This window comes from Desmodus rotundus, chromosome 4, assembly GCF_022682495.2.
Source record: "Desmodus rotundus isolate HL8 chromosome 4, HLdesRot8A.1, whole genome shotgun sequence".
In the NCBI taxonomy this organism is placed as follows: domain Eukaryota; kingdom Metazoa; phylum Chordata; class Mammalia; order Chiroptera; family Phyllostomidae; genus Desmodus; species Desmodus rotundus.
The window spans coordinates 36,699,090-36,721,808 of record NC_071390.1 but is presented as its reverse complement, the minus strand read 5'-3'; the positions used below and the strand labels follow the sequence as shown (position 1 = coordinate 36,721,808).

Sequence of the window (22,719 nt, the reverse complement as noted above, 5' to 3'; positions counted from 1 at the left end):
GATTGATTTAATATGTCTTCCTTATATTTCATGATGCTGAGAGCTACACTTAGTTGGTGGGCAATGGAGAATTTGCTTATTTTTCTCAACTTGAGGTCAAAATATAGAACTTGCAAAATGCTGTTAGTATTTCTAAGTATCTGATGGTAGGGCACTTTTCTAGACTACAAAGAAATGGTGTTAGACAAAAATGTGAATTAACAGTGAATGGATGTAAACGCAGTACAGAAGTATGTGACATAGTGCTATTTTCCATTCTTTCAGTTTATTTTCTGAAGTGCTTTGAACTTCTGAAGTATGTGCCACTTTTAAAAAGATAAGGGGAGGATTAAATTTGTCTACTTATTATTTTTCAGTGTCAGCCAAGAAGATACTTACTATCTAACTAGCCACAAAAAGATATTATTTTAGCCACTATTACATTAACACAAGCTATTAATTAACATTTCAAGCAAATAATTTTGGGGGGATTATTAAAAGGTTAATTTTTAAAATGTTAGAAAGGGACAACCATGGTCCCAAAGAAAAATGTGTTCTTCCAAGTCTAAGGCAAAGTCATTTGGTTGTTTGTAGGGATTTTTGGTAAGATGGGTTTTGGCTGCAAGCGTGGCATCCTGTGGGGTTGTGAAGTAATTTGACCCAGATCAGTTTAAAAGTATGATCAACCTATTTATCTGTTTTTAACAGATATAATTATTTCTCTCCTGCTTTTTCGTGTGACATTTTCAATAATATTTAAAATTTTAAATACTAAATTTTTAAAAAGTTGAAATCAGAATCACATGAAAATATTTCAGATTCATTGGGCTGAGGTAACATGCCTTCCCGGTGTGTTTAGGGCGATCTATGCAAAATGAAAAAACAAAAACCCTGAAGAATTTACAGTGTTGCAAGGATGTGCAAACCAGGCATATTCTGTGATTTAAATACCCCATCAAATTCCACTTTACTCTTACTCTTTTCATAGTTTAATAATGTGAAATATTTATTCTGGTGATTCAGCAATGGATTTGAGCTATCACACCATTGCAAATAGCCCCTAAAAATTAAAATATATTCTTTATCTCAAAACTAAACTATAAATATTTGCTTTTTCAAAGGGAATAAATATATAGCATGGAGCCTGCACACAATAAGTGCAAAAAAGTTAGTTGCATAAGGTATTTGTTAAGAATATGGGCTCCAGGATTGAGTGTGACTCCTACTTAACGCCATTTACAGCTTCGTGTCCTCTGGCAAATTTTTCAACCTTTCTAGCCCCAGGTCACTTCATGTGTAGGTTGGGAATAATTATAGGACCTACACAATATCATAATTATCAGGATTCAATGAGATAGTGCAACCTAAAGTGCTTAACACTGTCTGAACTACGAATGCTAATTCTTAAAATAAATATTCTATCGGTATTATTGTGATTGTTGCCATCACATCACCTTGAATGTTCTCGCTGTGATTTCCATATGAAGGCACGTGTGAGTGCCAGTGTCAAAAAGAAATTGAGCCGTGATACTGAAAATCCTTGTCCTGAGAGTCCAGATTATGAGAGATTAAGGTTGAACAGTTTCCGTTTCCTTTTTAGGTTCAAGCGTTGGACTTTTTATATATGCTGCTCTGCAGAGGCTACTGATTGAGTCCTATGGACTGGATGGGTGCCTGCTGATCGTGGGTGCTTTAGCTTTAAATATATTAGCCTGTGGCAGTCTGATGAGACCCCTCCCGTCCTCTGATTGCCCTGTGCCTGAAAAAACAGCTCCAGAGAATGTACCAGACAGATGCTCCACTTACAGTGAAAAAGAGAAGAACCTAGAAGAGAACATAAGCATTCTTGAAAAGAGCTACAGCAGTGAAGAGACATGCAAGAGCCCTTCAGCCAACGGTGACTGGAAACAGGAAGGCCTGCTTCACAAAAACCCGACGACAATGGCACACCGCACGAGAGAGACTGAGACGTACAAAAAGAAAGTTGCAGAACAGACATATTTTTGCAAACAGCTTGCCAAGAGGAAGTGGCAATTATATAAAAACTACTGTGGAGAAACTGTGGCTCTTTTTAAAAACAAAGTATTCTCAGCCCTCTTCATCGCTATCTTTCTTTTTGACATCGGAGGGTTTCCACCTTCATTACTTATGGAAGATGTAGCAAGAAGTTCAAATGTGAAAGAAGAAGAGTTTATTATGCCTCTTATTTCCATTATTGGCATCATGACCGCTGTTGGTAAACTCCTTTTGGGGATACTGGCTGACTTCAAGTGGATTAACACCTTGTATCTGTACATAGCTACCCTGCTAGCCACGGGCCTGGCCTTGTGTGCTATTCCTTTTGCCAAAACTTATGTCACCTTGGCAATACTTTCTGGGATCCTAGGGTTTCTTACTGGTAATTGGTCCATTTTCCCATATGTGACCACGAAGACTGTGGGAATTGAAAAATTAGCCCATGCCTATGGGATATTAATGTTCTTTGCTGGACTTGGAAATAGCCTTGGACCACCAATTGTTGGTAAGTTATTTATCCTAAAGTCAACCGTCTTACTGCTCTTCTTTGTGACTTCTCCAGATACAGAAATTGAGGTTGTAATAACATCACAGATCTGCACAAAATAAATCTGCAGGGTCATGGTTATTCAGAATCACTTTGCTGTAGTTTAAAAGCCAATATTCTTGCTCAGGGATTTGTGTTTATGCTTTACTTGGGGAGAAACCCTGAATTCCTGCTGCTTGTGCAGATTCTTGAGAAATTCTCCTTTTCCAATTCCCAGGTGGCCACTGTGCGAGTAGATGGAATATATATTCTAACACTAAGGGAATATAGAATTGATGAAATTAGAGGAAGGGCTGCATATTCCTACTATCTTTACCAAACCTGCTGTTTTCTTAACTCTCTTTCCAGGTTGGTTTTATGACTGGACCCAGACCTATGACATCGCATTTTATTTTAGTGGCTTCTGCGTCCTGCTGGGAGGTTTTGTTCTGCTGCTGGCTTCCTTGCCCCCCTGGGAAACATGCAACAGGCAACTCCCCAAGCCAGCTCCAACAACCTTTCTGTACAAAGTCGCCTCTCATGTTTAGAGGAACATTGGAAGGCAGCGCAAGACTGTTTTTCATAGCTAAATTTCACTGTGGCTGATTCTGAATGAGTTTAAAAAAACAAAACATATCCTATTCTCTATGTAGCCTCTATCTCCTGTATTTTTTTTTCTTTTTTCTTTTCCCAACAAGTGGGACTATTTTGTTTTGCTATTATTCATGAGTTCTTGACATGGTAAAAATTTTGGCCATCCTCAGAGGACTTCCTCTGTGTAAAGAAATAATTTCTCTGAAGGCTCCATTAGTTTCATTGCAAGGTACCCTGGGGGGACTCCTCTGTTTCAGAACTGCAGGCGGCATGATGAGTTATGTGTGATGGCCTCTAGGGACGAGCACTCTCTTCTCTAAGTTAGACTAGCTAGTAAATAGAAGACATTGAGCCAGTCAAGAAATGAAAAGTACTTACTAAAACAGCCTTAAGAATTGCAGTGGAAGAAACTGATCATTAAAAAAAAAACAAAAACACTTTAAATTACAGTCCCCAGTTCCATCATTCTGTTTCATTTACCCTGGGGAAGCAACCACACGTTTGGTGCCCGTTGGGCATCGTGTGTTTGCTGAGATGCAGGCAATCCCCAGACAGAGGGGAAGTTGCTGTAGCAGTTCTTCACGGTTGGCTGGGTTGGCTGGGTTGGCTGCTATAACCTCGCTCACTTTTGTCTGTCAGCATTTATTCAAGCTGATGTTTCCCAGGAAGTGCTGATTTTACCTGTTTCCAAATTGGAAATGCATATTTAAACCATTCCATTCTGGCAAATGGGAAACATCCATTTGCTTTGGGCACAGTGGGGATGAATTGCAAGTCCTTGCCTATCTTCTCCATCTATTTGCTACCATCACATTTTACCACTACTGCATTTTAACTCAAGGGCAGCACTAAAAAGTGCGTGTGTGTGAGTGTGTGTGTGTGTGTGTGTGTGTGTGAGAGAGAGAGAGAGAGAGAGAGGGAGAGAGAGAGAGAGAGAGAGAGAGGTTCTGAGTCTGTGTGGGACATGGGAAGGGGAAAGGGCAATAAGATGTTGATACCCTGATCCAACTTCATTCATTCTTAAGAAAAATGTTCTAGGAAGAAAATCAGTGTTTAATAAATTGACATTTTTCTAAAGAAATGTTTTAAAAACTTTTGTATGCATCAGAATCCTCTATAGATCCTTTTAAAAACATACCACTCTTAGAAACTTTAATTTTGTAGTTCTAGGCTTGGGCCAAAGATCTGTAGTTTTAACGGACTCTTAAAGAGATTCTGATAACACAGCCTGGGTTGAGACTGTTATAAAACTGGCACAACAGAAACATTTATTCTCTTAATTAAAACCAACCAACAAACAAGAAGCCATTGAGGTGATGGGTTTTTATAAATAGGCAGGTGTGGTTTTTAAAAGAGGAGGCACTCTTCCCATTGTGCCAAAATTATTTTTTCATTTTTGAAATATGTAAGATTATTTCATACTTCTATGTCGCCTTTCTTCTAAGGCACCTGAAGCACTTTATAAAAATGAACCCCCACAACTCCTCACTGAGGTGGGTCAACAGTGCTTTTCTATGCAGTAAACCTGGAGTGCGGGGAGTTTCAGAACTGAGTCCATCCTGCTCAGTAAGGAAATACCGGGGCTCCAAAGTGCCTTGGACTTCTGCTCTCTACTCAGACTTCCGGAAAGTTTTCCGTACCTCATTTTTTAGTCACTGTCAAAGATAGTAGATAAAATCAGTGACATTAAATAAAACTAAATGTTTCGTGTGTTGAAAGTTCCTTTTGCCAATGTTATATTCAGAAAATCCAATAACCTGATAAAGTTTGAACTTTTATGAGTTCCTCATGTTCATCAATGTTGATAATTGTCCAAATGCATCTTCACTGTGTGTATTAGGGTGATCCAATGTGTGCGTTATCCATTGTCTGGGGAATGAATTTTAAGGAACAATAAAATATTTTTTGTTTGTTTTGCACCAGTTTGGTTGCTTTTTCTCTTCTTAGCCAGTCTCCCTTCCCACCCCCAAGTTACATAAAGTGAAACTTCCCTTGAACGTAAACTATAACTTACCTGCTGTCTACTTTAGTCTCTAGAATTTGATGATTGGACATCTGTATGTGCAAAAGTCAATTTGCTAAGTTATTTTAACTGTTGCCTTCTGAAAAGCTAATATGTCAGTCCTACAGAATTCTTTTGAAGAAGAGGGGACAGATTTCAAGATTCTTAATGATGATCTTGTCAGTCAGTAATGCAATATTGTTTATCCCTACTAATAGCCCTGTGAGATGGGGATTATGGTGGTCGCTGTATGTTTCAAAACATAATTGTCATGGTTTGGACAACATATGTAGGTCAATTCCAAAAGCAAAATGAAAAAGGTTTGCTTTCTCACATGGCTAGGATATGGGGCCTACCTGGGAGTGTTGTATAGAGATGTCTTGTTTATATAAATATTTATAACTTGCCCATTTCTTAAGAATTAGTCGTTTAAAAACACACTTAATGAAATTATATTGATTAGAATACAATCTTTTGTGACTCAAAAGGTATTTCTGGACATTGCAAGTGCGTTGGGCTGAGCTGGGGAAGGTGTAATAAACTAAGACAGTTTGCTGGGGACCCTCCTCCCTGACTCTAATGCTTCCTCACTTCTCTTTTCAGCTTCTCTCTCTTTTCTAGGAGTCAGTTGGTGATCTGATTTTCTGTAGGGTGACCGTGCCATCAGGGGATAAGGTTCAGACACCAACTTTTGAAGGCCTCAGTAGGAACAATACCCAAGAACCAGGAGTTCCAGGCCTGGGAGGTCCTGACCGAATGGTATGTCAGTCCTTTCCCTGGCTGGAAAGTCCTGTGACCTCAGAGAGCCTTCAGCTCTGAACATAGGATTATCTTAACTCAGGACATTCCAGGAAATAAAGAGAACTCTAAGGAAAGAGTGTCTCATTTTTTCCTTTACTTAGAATGAGCATTATATTGAACATGTAAAATACACAATATATGTCATAAATAGCAATCTTGGGGCATTTTGCTCTAGTCAGTTGTGTCTGAAGGATGCCCGTTAATAGGATGCCTCTTTAAATAATGAGTTGAACCACAAGTGGGTAAAGTGATCAGAAATCTATGAATACAAGGCTAATGTTCGGAGATGCAGTATGTATACTTGTCCAGGGTGTGATTCCTGGGTTCAATTGTAGCCCACTTGGGTGACTGTGAGCAAATTATTTCATCTGTCAAAGCCCCAGTGTCTACACTTGTCAAGCATGTCACAGGGCCATTGTGGGAATTAACTAAGCTAACCTATATAAATGCCTGGCACCTGCTCAGTAAATGTTTGCTATTACTATTTTTGCTATTCTTCTTTAGTGTGTGCCTTCCCAGTACCCGAGGGAGGTGTCAAGCGCTCCTGGGCACAAGTGTGGGGTAAATGTTTGCACTGAAGGGCCTCATTTAGAAGAGGAATAAGGAGCCTTCTGTTAACCCTACCAGGTATAACTGCCATAGCTCTTGCACGGTCCCAGTCACGTTCACATCAAGATCTTTTATCCCTAAGGATTCATGACTCAGCCCTTCTTTTTCTGGAATGGCCATTCAGAAGCTGGGACACAAAACACAGGCTGTTCTTCCACAAATCACATAGAATCTTCTTTGTAAAGTGAATTGCTCTGGGAATTTGAACTGTTTTTTTTACCCCCAGCTTCATGTAAGGCAGACCTGAAGTTGGGGAGAAAACAAAATGCTCCCATTTGTTTACTGAGCACTAATTAGTATGAGGTCAGGGCCCTCACCTCACTGCCTTCCCAGCATGCCTTTGAGGTTTACTCTTGAGGGAGTGTAATTCCTCGCCAGGTCTTCTGGGATTCTCTTCCTAGCAGGTCTCCGTGACATTAATTCCTTTTCCTACATGCATTCCATGTTCTAAAGAGTCATTTACTTTTATTCTCTCTCCTTGCAAAGATTTAAAAATATGTATGTATATATATTTTAAAGTTTAATCAGTTTCTTCCAAGTGATAGACTAAAACCTTTGGTTAATGATGGTCAAACTGCTGTCCTGCTATATGTCACCTTGAAACTACGTAGCCACAGAGATACGCCAGCTTTTTTCTTCCAGGCAAAGTTCCTAATGTGATAAGGCAAGTCGTAATTTCTCCACTTTAGATCTGAAACTCTTGAACAGCTACAGCTTTAATAAGGAGTTTCTAAAACTAGCCCAAATGCCTCTAGGACCTTAGCAACAAAGCAGACCAAGTGGGACTGATGAAATCAACCTCTAAAAGATGATGGGCCAGTGTCAGCACTCATTTGCATACTGTCTCTAAGGCTGCTGGGAGGGTTCCATTTTGAGAACTGCTGGGCAGGGTCCCCTCCTGAAGGAAAGGCATATATTTGCCTGAAGGTCAAGTGTGAAGGAGGGCTTGGTGGAAGAATCATTTGAGGCCAATGAGAGTGCCACACTACACAATGGAGAGAACTGTAAAGTGTTGGTTTATCTGATTAAAATAGGTAATATATGGGACCTTCCTCTCCCCAAGACTGAAAACAACTGTATCTTCAAGGGCATTTTAGCAGACACCAGCTGAGGGGCAGAAGCAGAGATAAGAGCTGTGTCTGTGCCTTGTTCACAAAGCCCTGGGAAGTAGTATGAACCAAGGAAAGGGGACAACAGAAGCATCAAGGAACCCTAGAAGCCAGTTCTGGTGGAACTGGGAATAGATGTCCCAAAGACACCCGAGAAGGAGAGGGAGAGGGAGAGGGAGATCTTTATGGCAACAGCTATGAAATATCTGGAAAACCTTGTGTCAGGACCTGAGGCATCCCAGTCTTTCCAGAAAGACCTGAAAATTGTAAATCTCAGGGCTGTTTTAGGCAAGAGGAAGCCTCCTTTCAGCTGGGCTTCTTCAGGAAGTTCAAGGTAGACTTTTTCTGAGGGTTACTGGCTTTGCCTTAGGGGACGTTGCCTATCCCATTGTCCTCTGAGGATCTTTGAGAAGGGTATGGAGGTTGTAATAGAGGAGACAGTAGTTCAGTGTCTAGTTAGCTAGGAACAGAGGAAAGATCCCTCCTCTCCAGGAATATACAGTTTAGTGCGGGGTAGGTGGTGACGAGAATGCAATAGGGACAGTGCTATAAATGGAGGTGGATTGCAAACTACAGGGACTAGAGAAGAAAGTGGGTCTAAATGTCTCTTAACAAGTCTTTAGCTCATAGGAGAGAGCCAAAGCTGAGGCTGAAATAATGAGTAGGAGTTTCATCTCACTTGACCAGTAGGACTCATTATGGATAAAAGGAGGATAATGGATAAGTAGTGGCAAGAAATGGAGGGACTTTATATGCTGCAATCAGGAGTTTAAGTATAGTATTGAGAATCCATGCAAGAAAGTTTTTGGTTTTACAGTTGACGTAAAATTAAGTGTGAAGTTGAGGACTTTTGGTAAACGTATATAGCACGTAATTACCATCCCAACCAACATTTCTATCACCCTAGAAATTTTCCTTAGGTTTCCTTCCACTCAATCCACTGCTTTCTGAGTCTCTTTGGGAGAAGTCGGGCCTCCTTTCTGGTGTGAGAGGCTGACCTTCCGGGCCCCTGTGTGGCCTCCTTACACTGCACAGGAGTTCTTCCATTTCTCACCTTTAACCAACACATACATACAAAGGACATGCGTGCAACACGTCCAGGTTCACATGCTCACAGTACTAGGAGCAGGGAATGAAAGACTGGGAAAGGTTTGTTCTGCCAGCCATGAGCTCGTATTCTGCTTGGGAAGACTGACATAGAGTCAGAGCACAAACTGATCAATGCCACGACACAGACAAGGGCAAGCCCTGAAGGTGTGGGTGAGATGCAAGTATTTGATCATTGGTAGTCACTGCAAAGTCAGCATTTCTCACCAACAACCATGGCCTGGTGACCGAGTGGGTACCAGATGGGCACAGGGCATTTGCAGGGGCCAGCACCAATGCCAGAAATGCCACTTCTCTTGTGGGTCCAGGCCCAGTCTGGGAGTGGTGGGATGGACACAAGGGAATGAGGGGCTTGCCCATGAGATGGGTGGGTGGCAGGCACTTGAGGGCTGAGGGACAGAGCAGCCAAGGTTGTGGAGACACAGGGGGGGTGGAGGATAGGGTGGGGTTATCATTCCACTGGTACTGAAGCGTTTCAATATTTTACAAGCGATCTTGCTGTGCCTTGCTCCTGGGGCAGTAATATGCAATAGAAACACAATGCAAACGAATTATGTAATTAAAAAATAGGAACTAAATAAAAGTGTGTTTTTTAAAAGTATAGACAAAAGTAAAAAGTATAGTAAAAAGTAAAGTATTCTTTATAAAGAACAAAAAGTATTTGAGCAAAGGAGGGATTGCAATCAGAGGCACAGATTCAGGTAGCAACTTAAATTGTGCTTGCAAAGAGAACAAAGAAAGGCAGGATCTGTAAAGGCAAACCCCACAAGAACCTGTTCTCACTGAGGTCCTGCATGTCAACGAGGGGTATTGGCGGGGTCAGCAGGGGTTGGTTAGGTCCATGTAAATGAGGGATGCAGGTTGTTGAAATGGATTGGTTTCTTTCGAGGTGAGAATGCAGACGGTCTGGTCATGAGGAGGAGGAGGAAGTGGTGGTTTATAGATGTATAATACATGTGGCAATCACTGATCCAGGATGTTTGCTGTTCAGCCTTGAACTGTTTAGCAGCAGGTCAGGAACTCCACCGTGGTTCCAAGAACTGAGCCGTGCGACTTATGCGGGTCCCGCTTTCTCAGCTGCCTCCATTTTAAGTGACTCTGAGCAATGCTCATTCCATTTTACTTGCTCTGTTATCACAGTGAAAGGGAACATGGGAAATTAGTTTGAGTATTTTATTTTACCCAATTGATCCACAGTGTTATCATATCAATGTCTAATCCATATACAGTGTGATTAATGAGATGGTTTACATTTTTTAAAATCCAGTGTGTATTTTAAATTTATTGCCCATCTCAAGTCAGAACGTACCCCACAGCCACTTGTGAATTCTCCCCTGGACAGCGCAGGTCCAGAAACACAGTGGGAAGGCTGTCCTCTTTCAATCTCTCTGACCCCTGGCTTTTGGAGGAGACGACCTCTGAGTTGCCTATAATTTCCTGCAGGATTTTCCTGGGGTTTCCTTCACTGCTTGTCCCACCTGAAAACACACACACACACACACACACACGCACACACACCCCACCCCACACACCACCACCCCCCAACAGGTGTAGAATTTACAAAGAAAACTTGGTGGTTTTTTAGCTCTGAGCTCAGTTACATTAATTACCTGGCTTCATTACCAAACCAGTCTGACTTAATTGCTCTTTAACCTTCTTTGAATTTGTAGACCTAATTTATGTGCAACCTCAAACTCCCGAAACGCAAGTATCTGTGGATTGACTAGGATGAGCGGCAGTTCACTGTGCGGAGGCCTGCCTTCCGTGCTAGGCCCTTCCCAGGCCGGTATTTTCCTTTTCTCTTCAGTCCATTGAGATCATGGATCTTTGCCTTCCCTTCTTTTGCTCGTCGCAGTGGGTGACACCTGCGGGCTTGGGAAGCATTTTCTGGGCTTTAGTACCACCTTGTGGTTTAGCAGGAAACGTCCCGAAGTAGGCCGCATCCATCTTGGAATCACTGAGCATAATTAACAGCCTTGAAAAGCCATCTGGCTTTTGCTGTCTCCTTCAGTCTGAGAGGAAATGAGATTTGTTACTGAATATGAAACGTCTCCTACAGGCTGAACTGCCTACGGAGAGATCAGGTGATGTCGTGGGTCCAATTTGAACTCAGCAGAGAGTCGTGCAGAAACACAGATCCAGGCGGCTGCTGTTCTATTGTTTAAATTGAATTGTGTCCACATTTCACAGATGACTTGGCTCAGCCAGCGAGCTTGGCATGTACATCTGCTGTTACTGTAAAATGTTGAGCTAATGTTTTCAGTCGCTCCAAGTTAGGAATTAGCTCCTGGCCATCGATGATATGCCCTGGAAACTGTGCTCACTGCATGGACCTGCCACCCAACCTGCAGCTGAATTTCACCAACAGACATGTTGGTTTGGCCAGCGTAGGTCGACAATAAATGGCATCAGAAAAATGGGTAGGTGGGGTAGAACCTGTACTGATATCCATTACTTCGTATGCTTCCTATTATCTTACGCCCATACTCCTTAATCCTGTTATCATTTACTTCTTCTGGAACAGTGTGTGTTTGCACTTTCCTTACTGGTCCAGAGGGGCTGATTGATTGGCTCGTGGTCACCCTGTTAGTCACTGGTTGAACCTTATTGCCTAACTTACCATTCGTAACGACTGACTGCTTCATCACACAAATGGCCTATTAAAAATAAGTCAGAATTTTGCAGAGATATGCTTGTGCCAAGAGTGATGAGTGGCATTGATATCCTGAGGCTCCCAGTCACTCGACATCAGCACCTTAACTTGATTGCGGTAATCATGTGACGATGCATACACATATCAAATCATCACATTTTAGATCTTCAGTATACACAGTTTCTACTTGTCAGGTTATATTTCAATAAAGCTGGGGAGAAAGGACCCAAGGGGACCGTTCAACTATTGTCACCAGTTTCAATCCAAGTTCTCCCCTTCCTTAGATGTGTAGCTTGGGCATAAAATCTATTGGCGATATTTCTGTGCCTCAGTTTCCTGTTTTGATTCAATGAATTAATACATATAAAGGCCTTAAACAGGGCCTAGGACCTGTTCAGGACTCACCGATGATGGCGATCTGGGCTGGGACTAAGTGCAGGTGCAAGATGACCTTGAACGGGAGTGCCTCACCGGCCTCACTGCAGTCCTGGCCCCAGGATGATGACAACAATGAAACTAACACTTACACTGCATTTGCCTTGGTCAGTTTGGGCTGTGCAAACAAAGTACCATAGACTGGGTGGCTTATACACAATAGAAATTTTTTTCTCGTGCTGCTGGAGGCTGGAAGTCTGAGATCGGGATGCTGAAATGGGTGGCTCCAGTGAGGACCATCTGGTTTGCGAATGGCTGTCTTCTCATTGGATCCTTTCACATCAGAGAGCAGAGAGGGAGGTTTACCTGAGAGGAAGTTTTAACAGGGACTCCTGGGGAGATAAACAGTGCAAGAGACACAGACTCATGTAGGTAGACAGGCTTGGGATGGAGAGGAGAGAGGGGGAGCAGGAAAGGGGTAGACTGCAGGGGCTTCCCTGACTCGTGGCTTTTGGAGAAGCACAGCTTTGCTGACCCTCTGTGTCTGACACAGGCGAACTGGGGGCCGCATGACAATGAGCAGAGATCCTTCCATGTCAGGCAATGCACACCTGCTGACAGATTCTAACTACATGCTCTAACAAGGGCCAGGGACAATGATTAACTAGCTGGGTAAAGCAGTGTGTGCCCTCTCCACCCAGCCCCCCAAATTATCATGGTCTGTGTTGTTTCTCCCCCCTTTGACAGGGTCATAAGGTACCTACAATCCCAAATTCTAAGTAAAAACAGACACAGCAACTGACTTTGAAGGCTCCTGGATTGGAGGCCACATCGTGGGGTCCTGCCAGCTCTTGGTCTCACTGTTCAAATGTTTGCTAAGGCTCTTGGGCTACTATGCCAGTCACATCCGTGTCTGTGGATGGGGCTAAGTAACACAGGAAAAACATCAGAACTAAACATGGCTTCCTGCCACGGCACACGTACTTCCTGTGTGAATCTCTCCTTCAGGTTAAGGCATTGAAAGTCCTTAAAAGTACAGTTCTGCTAAGAGAGTGATTAAAGTTTTTATCTGCCACTTTGACCTTAGCATAAAGGCACACATTACGTGAATTTTGTGGAAGGTGAGTTTTGATGCGGGTAAGTAGTATACACCAGGAAGGAAAAGGTCAAAATGCAATATTGCAGAGGGAAGGAACATTCCTTCTCATGCTTACACACCCCCCTCATCTGTATATGATACATATACATACATGTGTATATATATGATATATATAACATAGGCATAGAAGAGATGAAGAGTCTACCACCGGGAAGTGCTGCTACACAGGCTGCATACCCTGAAGACCGAGCGAGTTTGCGCAGCATCTATTTGTCTTGGGCTGCCAGGTGGCCACCGGGCTCTTCTGTTGGCCCTTGCAGGCGCAAAGGGAATGTTTAGTGCTGAAATGCTATTCTCAGAGCTGGATCCTAAGGGCACTATCAAACCTCGATGCAGGGAAGACTTGGAGCCAATATGGGCCAAGAAGTCACAGGCCCAACCATTGGAATACAAGACCCAAGGCATGCACTGAGCTGAGCGTGGCAGAGCCACCTATCCTCAGGGAGCTGGGTGGGACTGGGTGGGAGGGGCAGTCTCTGAGGTTCTTTGAATTCCAGGGTCTAGAAACAAACCAGAAGAACTAGGGGACTGAAACTCTTGTCCTCCCAGGAGTCACAAAGAGTGCGGTTCAAACCCCCATTCTTTGCTTTCCTAAGTGTATTAATTAGGATGTTTAGATAATATTTACTCCCTCATATAACAGGAGGCTGAGATCCTGGGCAGTTCCAAGGTTGGTAAAGTAGTTCCATTAATTCCGTCAGGTACTTAGTTCTCTTTATCCTTTTGCTCTGTCATCATCAGTATGTTGGCTTGTGTCCTCAAGAATATTGTCATATTATCTTATGATAGCAAGTTGGGTGTCATAACTTCAGGCATCCCATTCCAGCTAAAATTACAATTAGAGCTAAAGACAAAAAAAAAGTGGGGAGAGGCAGTTTCTTCCAATGCACACCTTTTTATAAGGAAGGTAAATATCAGAAGCCCCTTGAGACTTCTCTCTGAGAACCGCTGGCCGGGGTGAGTCGCACGCCCATGCCCTAGCTGCCATGTTTTTAGCCTCTAGAGTGAGATGTGAACTCTGCCAGCAGAGGGTAATGTGGGCAGATAGGCAGCCAGGTGTCTGAAACTCAGGATGAGAACAGTAATTTCTCTGTCCTCAGTGTCTTCATCCATAAATGGGTGTTTCAGAATTATGGTGTGCTGTAGACCACATGTTTGTGTTCTCCCCCCCCAATTCATATGTCGAAACTTCATATCTAGTGTGATGGTATGAGAAGGTGGAGTCTTTGGGCCACTGCTCCGCCCTCATGAATGGGATCAGTTATCCTATAAAGAGGCTCCAGAGAGCTCCTTTATCCCTTCTGCCATGTGAGGACAATGAAATGATGGCCATCCATGAACCACAAACTGGACCTCACTAGGCACCTTGCCCTTGAACTTTCCCACCTCCAGAACTGTGAGAAATACACTCTCTGGTACCTATGCTATGGTATTCTCAGGCGGCCGCCTGAGCTAAGACGTGGTCCAGCAGAATGCCTGATACACTAGATGAGCTGAGTGAGGCTGTTCCTCCGCCTTCAGTATCCATAGCTCAAGAATTTCAGGAGCCTATTGTCCTAACAGTCATGTGGATTTGGATCATGGGGACAAATGATGGGGGCAAGTGAATTTGACTTAGGTAGAAGCGGCCGCTTCTGACTAGATTTTAGAGAAGAGCATGAGAGGGTACTGATAAGGAAGAAGGAGCGAGAGAGGGTAGATTCCACAAGGAGGAAAGATAGTTTAGAATGCTTCCTACTGATATGAGCAAAGCACTTCATAATGTTCCTATTCCTAAGACCTATTTCAGGATCCCACTTAGGAAGCTGAGGACCCCATCCCAGCAGCATCCCCATTGGAACTTTCCAACAGTGTTGTGGTAAAACAGAGGCAGCAGACACCAGTCCTGGCAAATGTCACCTGGTTGACAGCCCCCATGCTGAGCAGAGGAGGCATATGTGCATTGCCAGGACATTCATACACGCCCATCCTGGCAGGAAGGTTACAGAGACCATGGGCAAGGCACCCTGGGAATCCATGGAGGGCCAGGACAGTTGTGATGCTCAAAGGGGGGTGGGCAATTCATATTCCAACAAAGAAAAAAATGGGAAAATACAGTTTGGGAAACCATTTTGGAAGTACGACTCCAGGCAGGCATGACTAAGCTGTATTAAAACCACGGGATGGGTGGCTGAAGGACAATGGAACATTCCCATAGCACCAAAGTAACACCACATGGACACAAACTCAGGTATGAGGCGAACACTGTGCAGCACACTGGTCCAGGGCTCGGGTTTCACGTGTCAGTGGTTTTGTCACGGTGCTTCTGAAGAGACACAGCTTGAATCCACCACGCCTTGAGACCGAACTTCTACTGTACAAGGACAGCGGATTGACACTGCAAGAAAGCAACAAGGACAGACCCAGAAGGTGGGGAGTTCTCCCGGACGTTTGCGGCCACGTAGTTCACAAGTCGGGGGCACTGGATTAGGGTAAAGGAGACTGAAGGAAAAGGATTAAAAGGTGCAATGCCATCATTGTCCTGCGTTGGATATTGGTTTCAGAAAACCAGCTAAAGATATTTGGGGGTCAATTGGGAAAATGTGGATATTGTGTGGCTATTAGTTGAAATCTAATGTGGTGGAGATCATTGATTGAAAAACTAGATGTTAAGCACACACACGCATATGTGCCCACACTTGCAGACAGTGACCCAGAACGACACGCACTAAGGTTTAACAGTGGCGATCTCTGCACGGTGAGAGTTTCACTGGTTTGTGTTTTATTTTATTCTTACAGTGCGTATGTCCTGTTTCTGTCATAACAGCTTATTTTTAAAAGGTTGTTTTGAAAGTTCTTAAACTGGTCACGCAAACAAGGGAGAGGATGGAAAACACGAGTGTTTAATGCTCAGTTTTGCTGATCTGGCTTGATCTAGAAAAAATACCTGTGATGAATAGCTGTATTGTTTGTTCTCACTCTCCATTTCATCTCAGGAGCAATTGTTAACGCGGCTGGAAGCGGCCGCCTTCAATATTTTCTGTCTGTCACGCAACTGTAATCCATCTGGCCACTTCCACCCAGCAAAGGCATGTTCTCAGCAGGGCTCCTGGAACATGTTCGAAAACCTAAGAACTTCCAGTACAAGTATAATAAATGCTTTGGCTTTTTAATTGTTGAAATGAAGAGCCTCTCCCCACCCTTCTCCCCACCCCTCCCCCAGAAAAGCTGAGCCCCGAGTCAGGAAGTGCCTGCTCAAGGACAGAGCTGGTTAGAGCACAGGAACACAGGCCTCCTGATTTCCATCCTTCCGATTAACTAACGCACTCATCATGTACTTATCGATCATCTGTTCTAGGTGGGCACCGAGGGGAGAAAAGTGACTCAGGCATTGTTCCTGCCCTCAACCCTGACCCTCCCAAAGAGGGGTGCTTTGTTTCTCAGGAATGCCTTCCCCTGGGTTCAAAAGACCCTTGTCTTTTTGGTAATGAACTAAACATCCAACTGTGCTTATATGAATTTTCACATGGTAGATGAGCATTTAGTTCAACATTAAAGTTCAGAAAGTTAAAGTTATAGGAGCAAAGTGTACCTTCTGGGAAAGTTACCGGAGCAAAGTATACCTCCTTACTGGGAAAGTCAATCATCCAATGGGTACATGTGGGAAAATAAAAGAGAAAATTCCATGCACAATGAGGGCTTCCGTCTCAACCACAGTGCATCCTGGGGAAAGAGTTCTTTACCACATCCTCTGACATGCAAATAGCCCTCTTAAGGGATTTAGGGACTCACTCTTTCATGGATCAATCGTTTTGCTAGTACTTCTTACGTGAATATTGCAGACAGAAGCCACAATTCAGGTGCAGCTGAAATGAGAAAGGCTGGGCTCAGCATTTACCTTTTAATCTTTCCTATTTTTCATGGCTGGAGAATCACATCCCTCCCACCCCTCCCTGAGGGACAGTGCAGGACGTGGACAGAATTGTTCCAATAAACAGTACTGACTGCTTCACAGTGCAGGCAGGGCCCGAATCCTTGTTCCCGTTTTCCTGTGGAACACTGTATCTTATAGCACTGTAGAGTGCATTCTGTATAGCCCAAATTGTAAGACAAATATCCACAAGCCCATATTAACAAGAATAAATGACTGGATAAATTAATAAACGGGGAGAAGAGGCAAATCTCCTATGCAGAAGGATTCCAAATAATTTATGTAGATATTCCACCCTCAATGAAGTGAAGCTTAACACACTATTTCTTAACTGTGGGCTGTACATGGTGACTTCCTCCCCGAGAGTGCAGTGTGGAAAGGGAGAGGGCAGAAAGAGGACTGTACAGTGGAGAAACTGACAAACACTACTGTTTCAGCCAGTTGATCAAGGTCATCATCAATAGCTATATAGCATGTTAATAGTATATACACCCTTGCCACAGTGCGGCGAAAATGTTACTCTGCCTCTGTGATCTTCCTCACCCCCAAAACCTATGTATAGCCCTAGTCAAATCATAAGGATAAGATCAGACAAATCCCAATGGTGAGACCTCCTACGGTGCACCTGATCAATACTCTTCAAAACTGTCATGGCATTCAGCAACGAGGAAACTCAGAAACTGTCAGAGCCGCGAGGGGCCTAAGGAGACATCAGGACTGAATGTAATGGGGTATTCTGGATGCGATCCCAGAACAGAAGAAGGACACTGGGTAAAAACTAAGTCTAAATACATCAGTGACTTCAGTTGCTGGTAATAAAGTATCAGTATCGGTTTGTTAATTGTAACAAATATAATTGTCCTCATGTCAGGTGTTAATAAAGGAACCTGTGCGTGGGGTGGGTATATGGGAACTCTCTGTATTAGCTTCTCAATGTTTAAAAGACATTTAAAACTATACTAAAAAATAAACTGTACTTTAAAACATGCATTCTTTGCCTAGGATTTCAGGGGAGACCTTGCACTAGGCCTTCGGGGTGAGCCTTGAGGACAACTGTCCTGTTAGAGACACTAAACACTTAGGTGGCCATGAAACATGGTACATGACAATTCAGTCACTTTGGGGGGCTATTTCATTAGGAGATTAGCTTTGTCAGATTACATAATCTAAGCAGTTCATATGAAAACAGTAACTTATTTTTAAATAGCATTTTTTTCTGATTACAAAGGTAGTATATATTGTCTTAGAAAAATTTTAAAAATATAAAAAAGCTCAAAGAAGAAACATTCAAAGCCACGTCAGATACAGAAGTCTCCATGCACATGACATTGAAGATGCCTGATAGGGAGCTGTGTCCCTTCCATGGGCGCTTTCCTTCTGAAGAAGCTGGTACCTGCACCTTTTCTCAGAGGTCGGGGCTGACAGGGTGGCCTGCAGCCCCCGCTGTGTGAGGCAGTCGCAGCCCCTCTGTCCTCTGGCTGTCACTGCCACGTCCCTAGAGTTAGGGGGAGAATTGCCAGTGAAAGTATCTGTGGTTAGTTTTGCTCCAGACCTGAGAAGGTCAGGTATCAATAACGTGATTGGTATTTTCCCTTTCAAGCAAGTAGAATATGTGAAAATTACAGTAAATAGATTATTATCACACATTGTACTAAAGCCCTGTGCTATATATATCATACACACACACCCACACCCACACATACTATCTTTTCCTCATTCAAGGTTATTGTGGGCGTAGTGTTATATACGTGAAAGGAGGTTTTAAGAGTTCAGTACAAAGTATGCATTTCTTTTTCTCTTTTTATTTTTTACTATCTATACCAGGTGTCAGCAACATTTTTCTATAAAGACGAGATAGTAAATATTTTTGGCTTTGCGGGTCATGTGGTCTTTGTCACGACTCCTCACCTTTGTAGTGTGAAATCCGTCATAGACAATACAAATGGACATGGCAGTATTCCAATAAAGTTTATTGATAAAAACAGGTGGTGGGGCCCTGGTGGCGTGGATCAGTGGGCTGGAGCCTCATCCTGTGTACCAGAGGTTACCATGTCAATCCCTAGTCAAAGCATGTATAGGAGCAACGATCAATGTTTATCTCCCACATCTCCCAGAGAGAGAGGTATTTCTCTCTCTCTCTCTACTTGAATAAGGATAAAAAAAACAAAAACAAACAGGTGGTGGGCCAGAGAGATTTGGCCATAGGGCCGTAGTTTGCCTGGGCCTCATGGATACATTTAAGGCCTGTTCTCCATCTAGTCTACCATACTATTCTGGACACATTGGCGTCGGTGGCTTTGATGTACGGAATGAGGCCGGAGGCAGAGCGTGGGCTCAGAAGTGGGGAAGGGTGGGAAACCTCATCACCAAAGTAACTCTGAGGACGCACAGCTCAGAGCCTCCCAAACCGCCCCTCAGAGGATGTGCTAGTAATGGGGCGAGGTGGCAGGAGCACAGCTCTTTCCAAAGGCTGACTTTCCTGTTGGGGTGTCTTCTAGTCCCCTCCACCGTCTCCATGCTCTTGACTTTCATTTTGGAGCTCCAGCCCACTGTGGACCATTGACCCTCCCCTTTCTCTCACAATATCTGTGAGGCACACCTGGGAGTCAGAGGAAGACTTTGCTGAAGGCTGGTGGATGAAAACGGGAAACACGCCACAAGGCTCCGCGAGTCTGGTCCCAGCGGCACGCGTAGTGGGTGGGTAGCTGCTTGTATTTCTTCACAGTTCAAACTGTGGAGGCTCCAGAAAAGAAGAGAGAAATCCAGGAAACTATTTTCTTTGCATTGTCACCCAAATCCTCACCTGCTTTTATTTGTTTCTAGGACCTTGCTTATGTTAATTGCTTTGCTGTTTGGGTTCCAGATAAGTGAAAAAAACCTTGATCATATTTCCACATGCGATTCTCTACTGAAACATAATGAAAACCTTCTGTTTTTTCTTAAAAATTTTTAATTGTATTTTTTTCCATTATCATTTAATCCTCTTATACCTCCCACCCCCCTGCAACCAGGTTCTGGTTTGTAAAACACATTGTGACGGGTGATGAAAGTCAACTCTTTATAATAATGTAGAACAGAGGAGATCGTGGGGCACACGAAATGAACCATCACCAACCACACCAAAGTCAGTCTTCCTCCAAAGAAGCTCATGTTATGTATGTGGTGGTACTGGAAGGGAGTCCTGTATTATGAGCTCCTTCAAGAAAGCCAAACAATTAATTCCAACAAGTACTACTCCCAGTTATACCAACTGAAAGCAGCACTTGATGAAAAGTGTCCAGAATTAGTCAACAGAAACACATAATCTCCCATCAGGGTAACGCAAGACCACGTGGTTCCTTGATGACCAGGCAAAATCTGTCACAGCCTGGCTGGGAAGGTCTGCTCCATCCGCCATATTCACCAGACATCACACCTTTGGATTTCCATTTATTTCGGTCTTTACAAAGTTCTCTTAATAGAAAAAATTTTAATTCCCTGGAAGACTACAAAAGGCACCTGGAAAAGTTCTTTGCTCAAAAAGATAAAAAGTTTGGGAAGATGGAATTATGAAGTTGCCTGAAAGATGGTAGAAGGCAGTGGAACAAAATGGTGAATACTTTAATGAAGTTATTGGTCAAAAAAATGTCATTTTACTTTAAAATCAAATGAACTTTTTGGGTAACCCAATATTTATTTATTTATTTACTTACTTACTTACTTGTACCTTTAGGGACAAGTAAAAAATAGGGTTAACTATTTGCTACTTACTGTTTGACAAGGATCCAGTAGTCTAGGAAGTAAGTTCTTTTTTGTCCTGGCTGCTTCATAATTTTAGAGCTATTCCCAGAGAATGCACACACACACACACACACAAAAGAAAAAAAAGAAAACCCACGTAGACCCTCTAGATCCTACATGGTGACTTAAAGATCTGGTTCCCTTTCTGATGCTAGCTTTAAATGCCGCCTACTTACACAGCCCTGTGCGATCTTACGTTCTTCTGTTTGGATCTTTAAAATTCATTTCAAATAACACTTTATATCTACCACCTCTTAGAAGTTTCAAATGGTATTTGCCCAAATTTAAAGCTTTTCTTGCCTTAAAAATATTTGCTGCAAACTATTTTAATCAAAACCTTCTCTTGGAACAATAATCCAAAAAGATTTCTACCAGATTCTTTTTTTAACACATATATTTGCCTGGAATGGCCATCTCTTTTTCCAAAGTTTCTTTAAAGCCTCCCTGATTTAAAATCATAAATAAGATGTATTGGGATAGTAAATCTCCCCAACTACCCCATACTAATATTGTGACTCAACATTCAAGAGAGAAAAATATAGTTTCATTCAGATATGTATTACAATGGGACCACAGCAACATACTTGTAAGATAAAGTCACAGTTTGGCATTTTTAAAGCTCATAACCTTTCTGTCCAAATACAACCCAAAGGCAGAGAAAAGCTCCGACAGCGAGTCAACGCACAGCAACTCGGCTATTTTAACCATGACTGCCCTCTTGTGGACAGGTAGGGTTAGATCACTGCACACAGCTAGCAAAAGCTCCTCTAAAGACGTAGTCATTTGCAATAAATGAGTTTTATTTTGGCTGAAGAGGGAGCGAGTTATCGGGAAAAGTCTGCTCTACTGGAATACCAACCATGTACGTACATAAGGAAGGCAGTCTGCTAGGAGATTTGAAGGGTTTTTGGGCTTAGGGACATTTTGCTATTTGAACAGATGTCTAAAGATTTTTTTTAAAAATATAATTGAGGTCTTCCATCTATTTTTTTAAAATAAATGTTGGATCGTGGTATATGAGTTCAGGAAGAGAACTATGAGAAAAATTGTTCTTGCCTATTTTAAGTTAAGTAAGATACGTTAAGAATACTCAGTAAGCAGGGATATCCTAAATAGTGATGTTTTAAAGAAAATTATATTTGTGTTATATTATTATTAATTACTAAAGATCAAACTTGGGCTAGGCTAGAAAGAGGCAAAAGAGGCTAGAAAGATCATTCTACCATGCTCTGTCGACATGTAAGGCATGAAAACCAGAGTTGTGGTTGGAGACCAGATATGCTTTAATTTATTGCTGGATCTCATTGTTCTATTTATTTTAAAATAACCAACCCTGACTTAAAACTGTAAATAACCTCCTCATTTATTATTTCATGAAGGTAAAACTACATTTCAATCAACATAAGCAAATATAAAAATTACTATATATTTCATGGTCCAATTCTACCATATGTAAAAACATTCTGAAATTTATTTTGATATAAGCTGGCCAGTGTGGCTCAGTTGGTTGGAGCGTTGTCTTGTAGATGAAGGGTTTTGGGTTCGATTCCTGGTCTAGGCACATGCCTAGGTTGTTTGATCCCCAGTCCGGGTACGTATGGGAGGCAACCAATCAATCTTTTGCATCTATGTTTCTCTCTCTCCCTTCCTCTCTTTCTAAAAGCAACGAAAAAATGTCCTTGAATGAGGGGGAAAATATGATATAACTGTAGATTGACTTCTGATTGTAAAAACTATTACAGAGAGATTTATATACTTTTCACCCTGCTTCTCCCAGTGGTAACATCTCATATCATTATAGTACAATGTCACAACCAGGAAATTAACATTGATACAGTCCATTGACCTTATTCAGACTTCAACAATTTTACATGCACTTGTGTGTGTACTGTGTGTGTATTTAGTTCAATGCATTTTTCCAACCTGTGTGGGATAGTGGGACTACGACCACAGTTAAGGTTCAGAACAGTTCTATCACAAGGAATCTCTGCTACCTTCTCATAATCCCCGCCACTTCCCTCCCAGCCCTGCTTCCTAACTCATGGCAACCACTGATCTGTTCCTCATCTCTATAATTTAGTCACTTCGAGAATGCTATC

General features: G+C 42.5%; 1 protein-coding gene across 1 annotated transcript in view; it reads left to right on the top strand.

The window, feature by feature from the left end:
* SLC16A9 (solute carrier family 16 member 9) overlaps window positions 1-5,034 on the top strand; it is a 58,113-nt gene extending 53,079 nt beyond the window's left edge. The window contains exons 5-6 of the mRNA XM_024561326.3: window positions 1,580-2,500; window positions 2,891-5,034. Coding sequence (XP_024417094.1) covers window positions 1,580-2,500; window positions 2,891-3,069 — 1,100 coding nt within the window. The 3' untranslated portion in view covers window positions 3,070-5,034. The remainder of the gene's footprint in view (window positions 1-1,579; window positions 2,501-2,890) is intronic.
* Window positions 5,035-22,719: the final 17,685 nt, after the last annotated feature.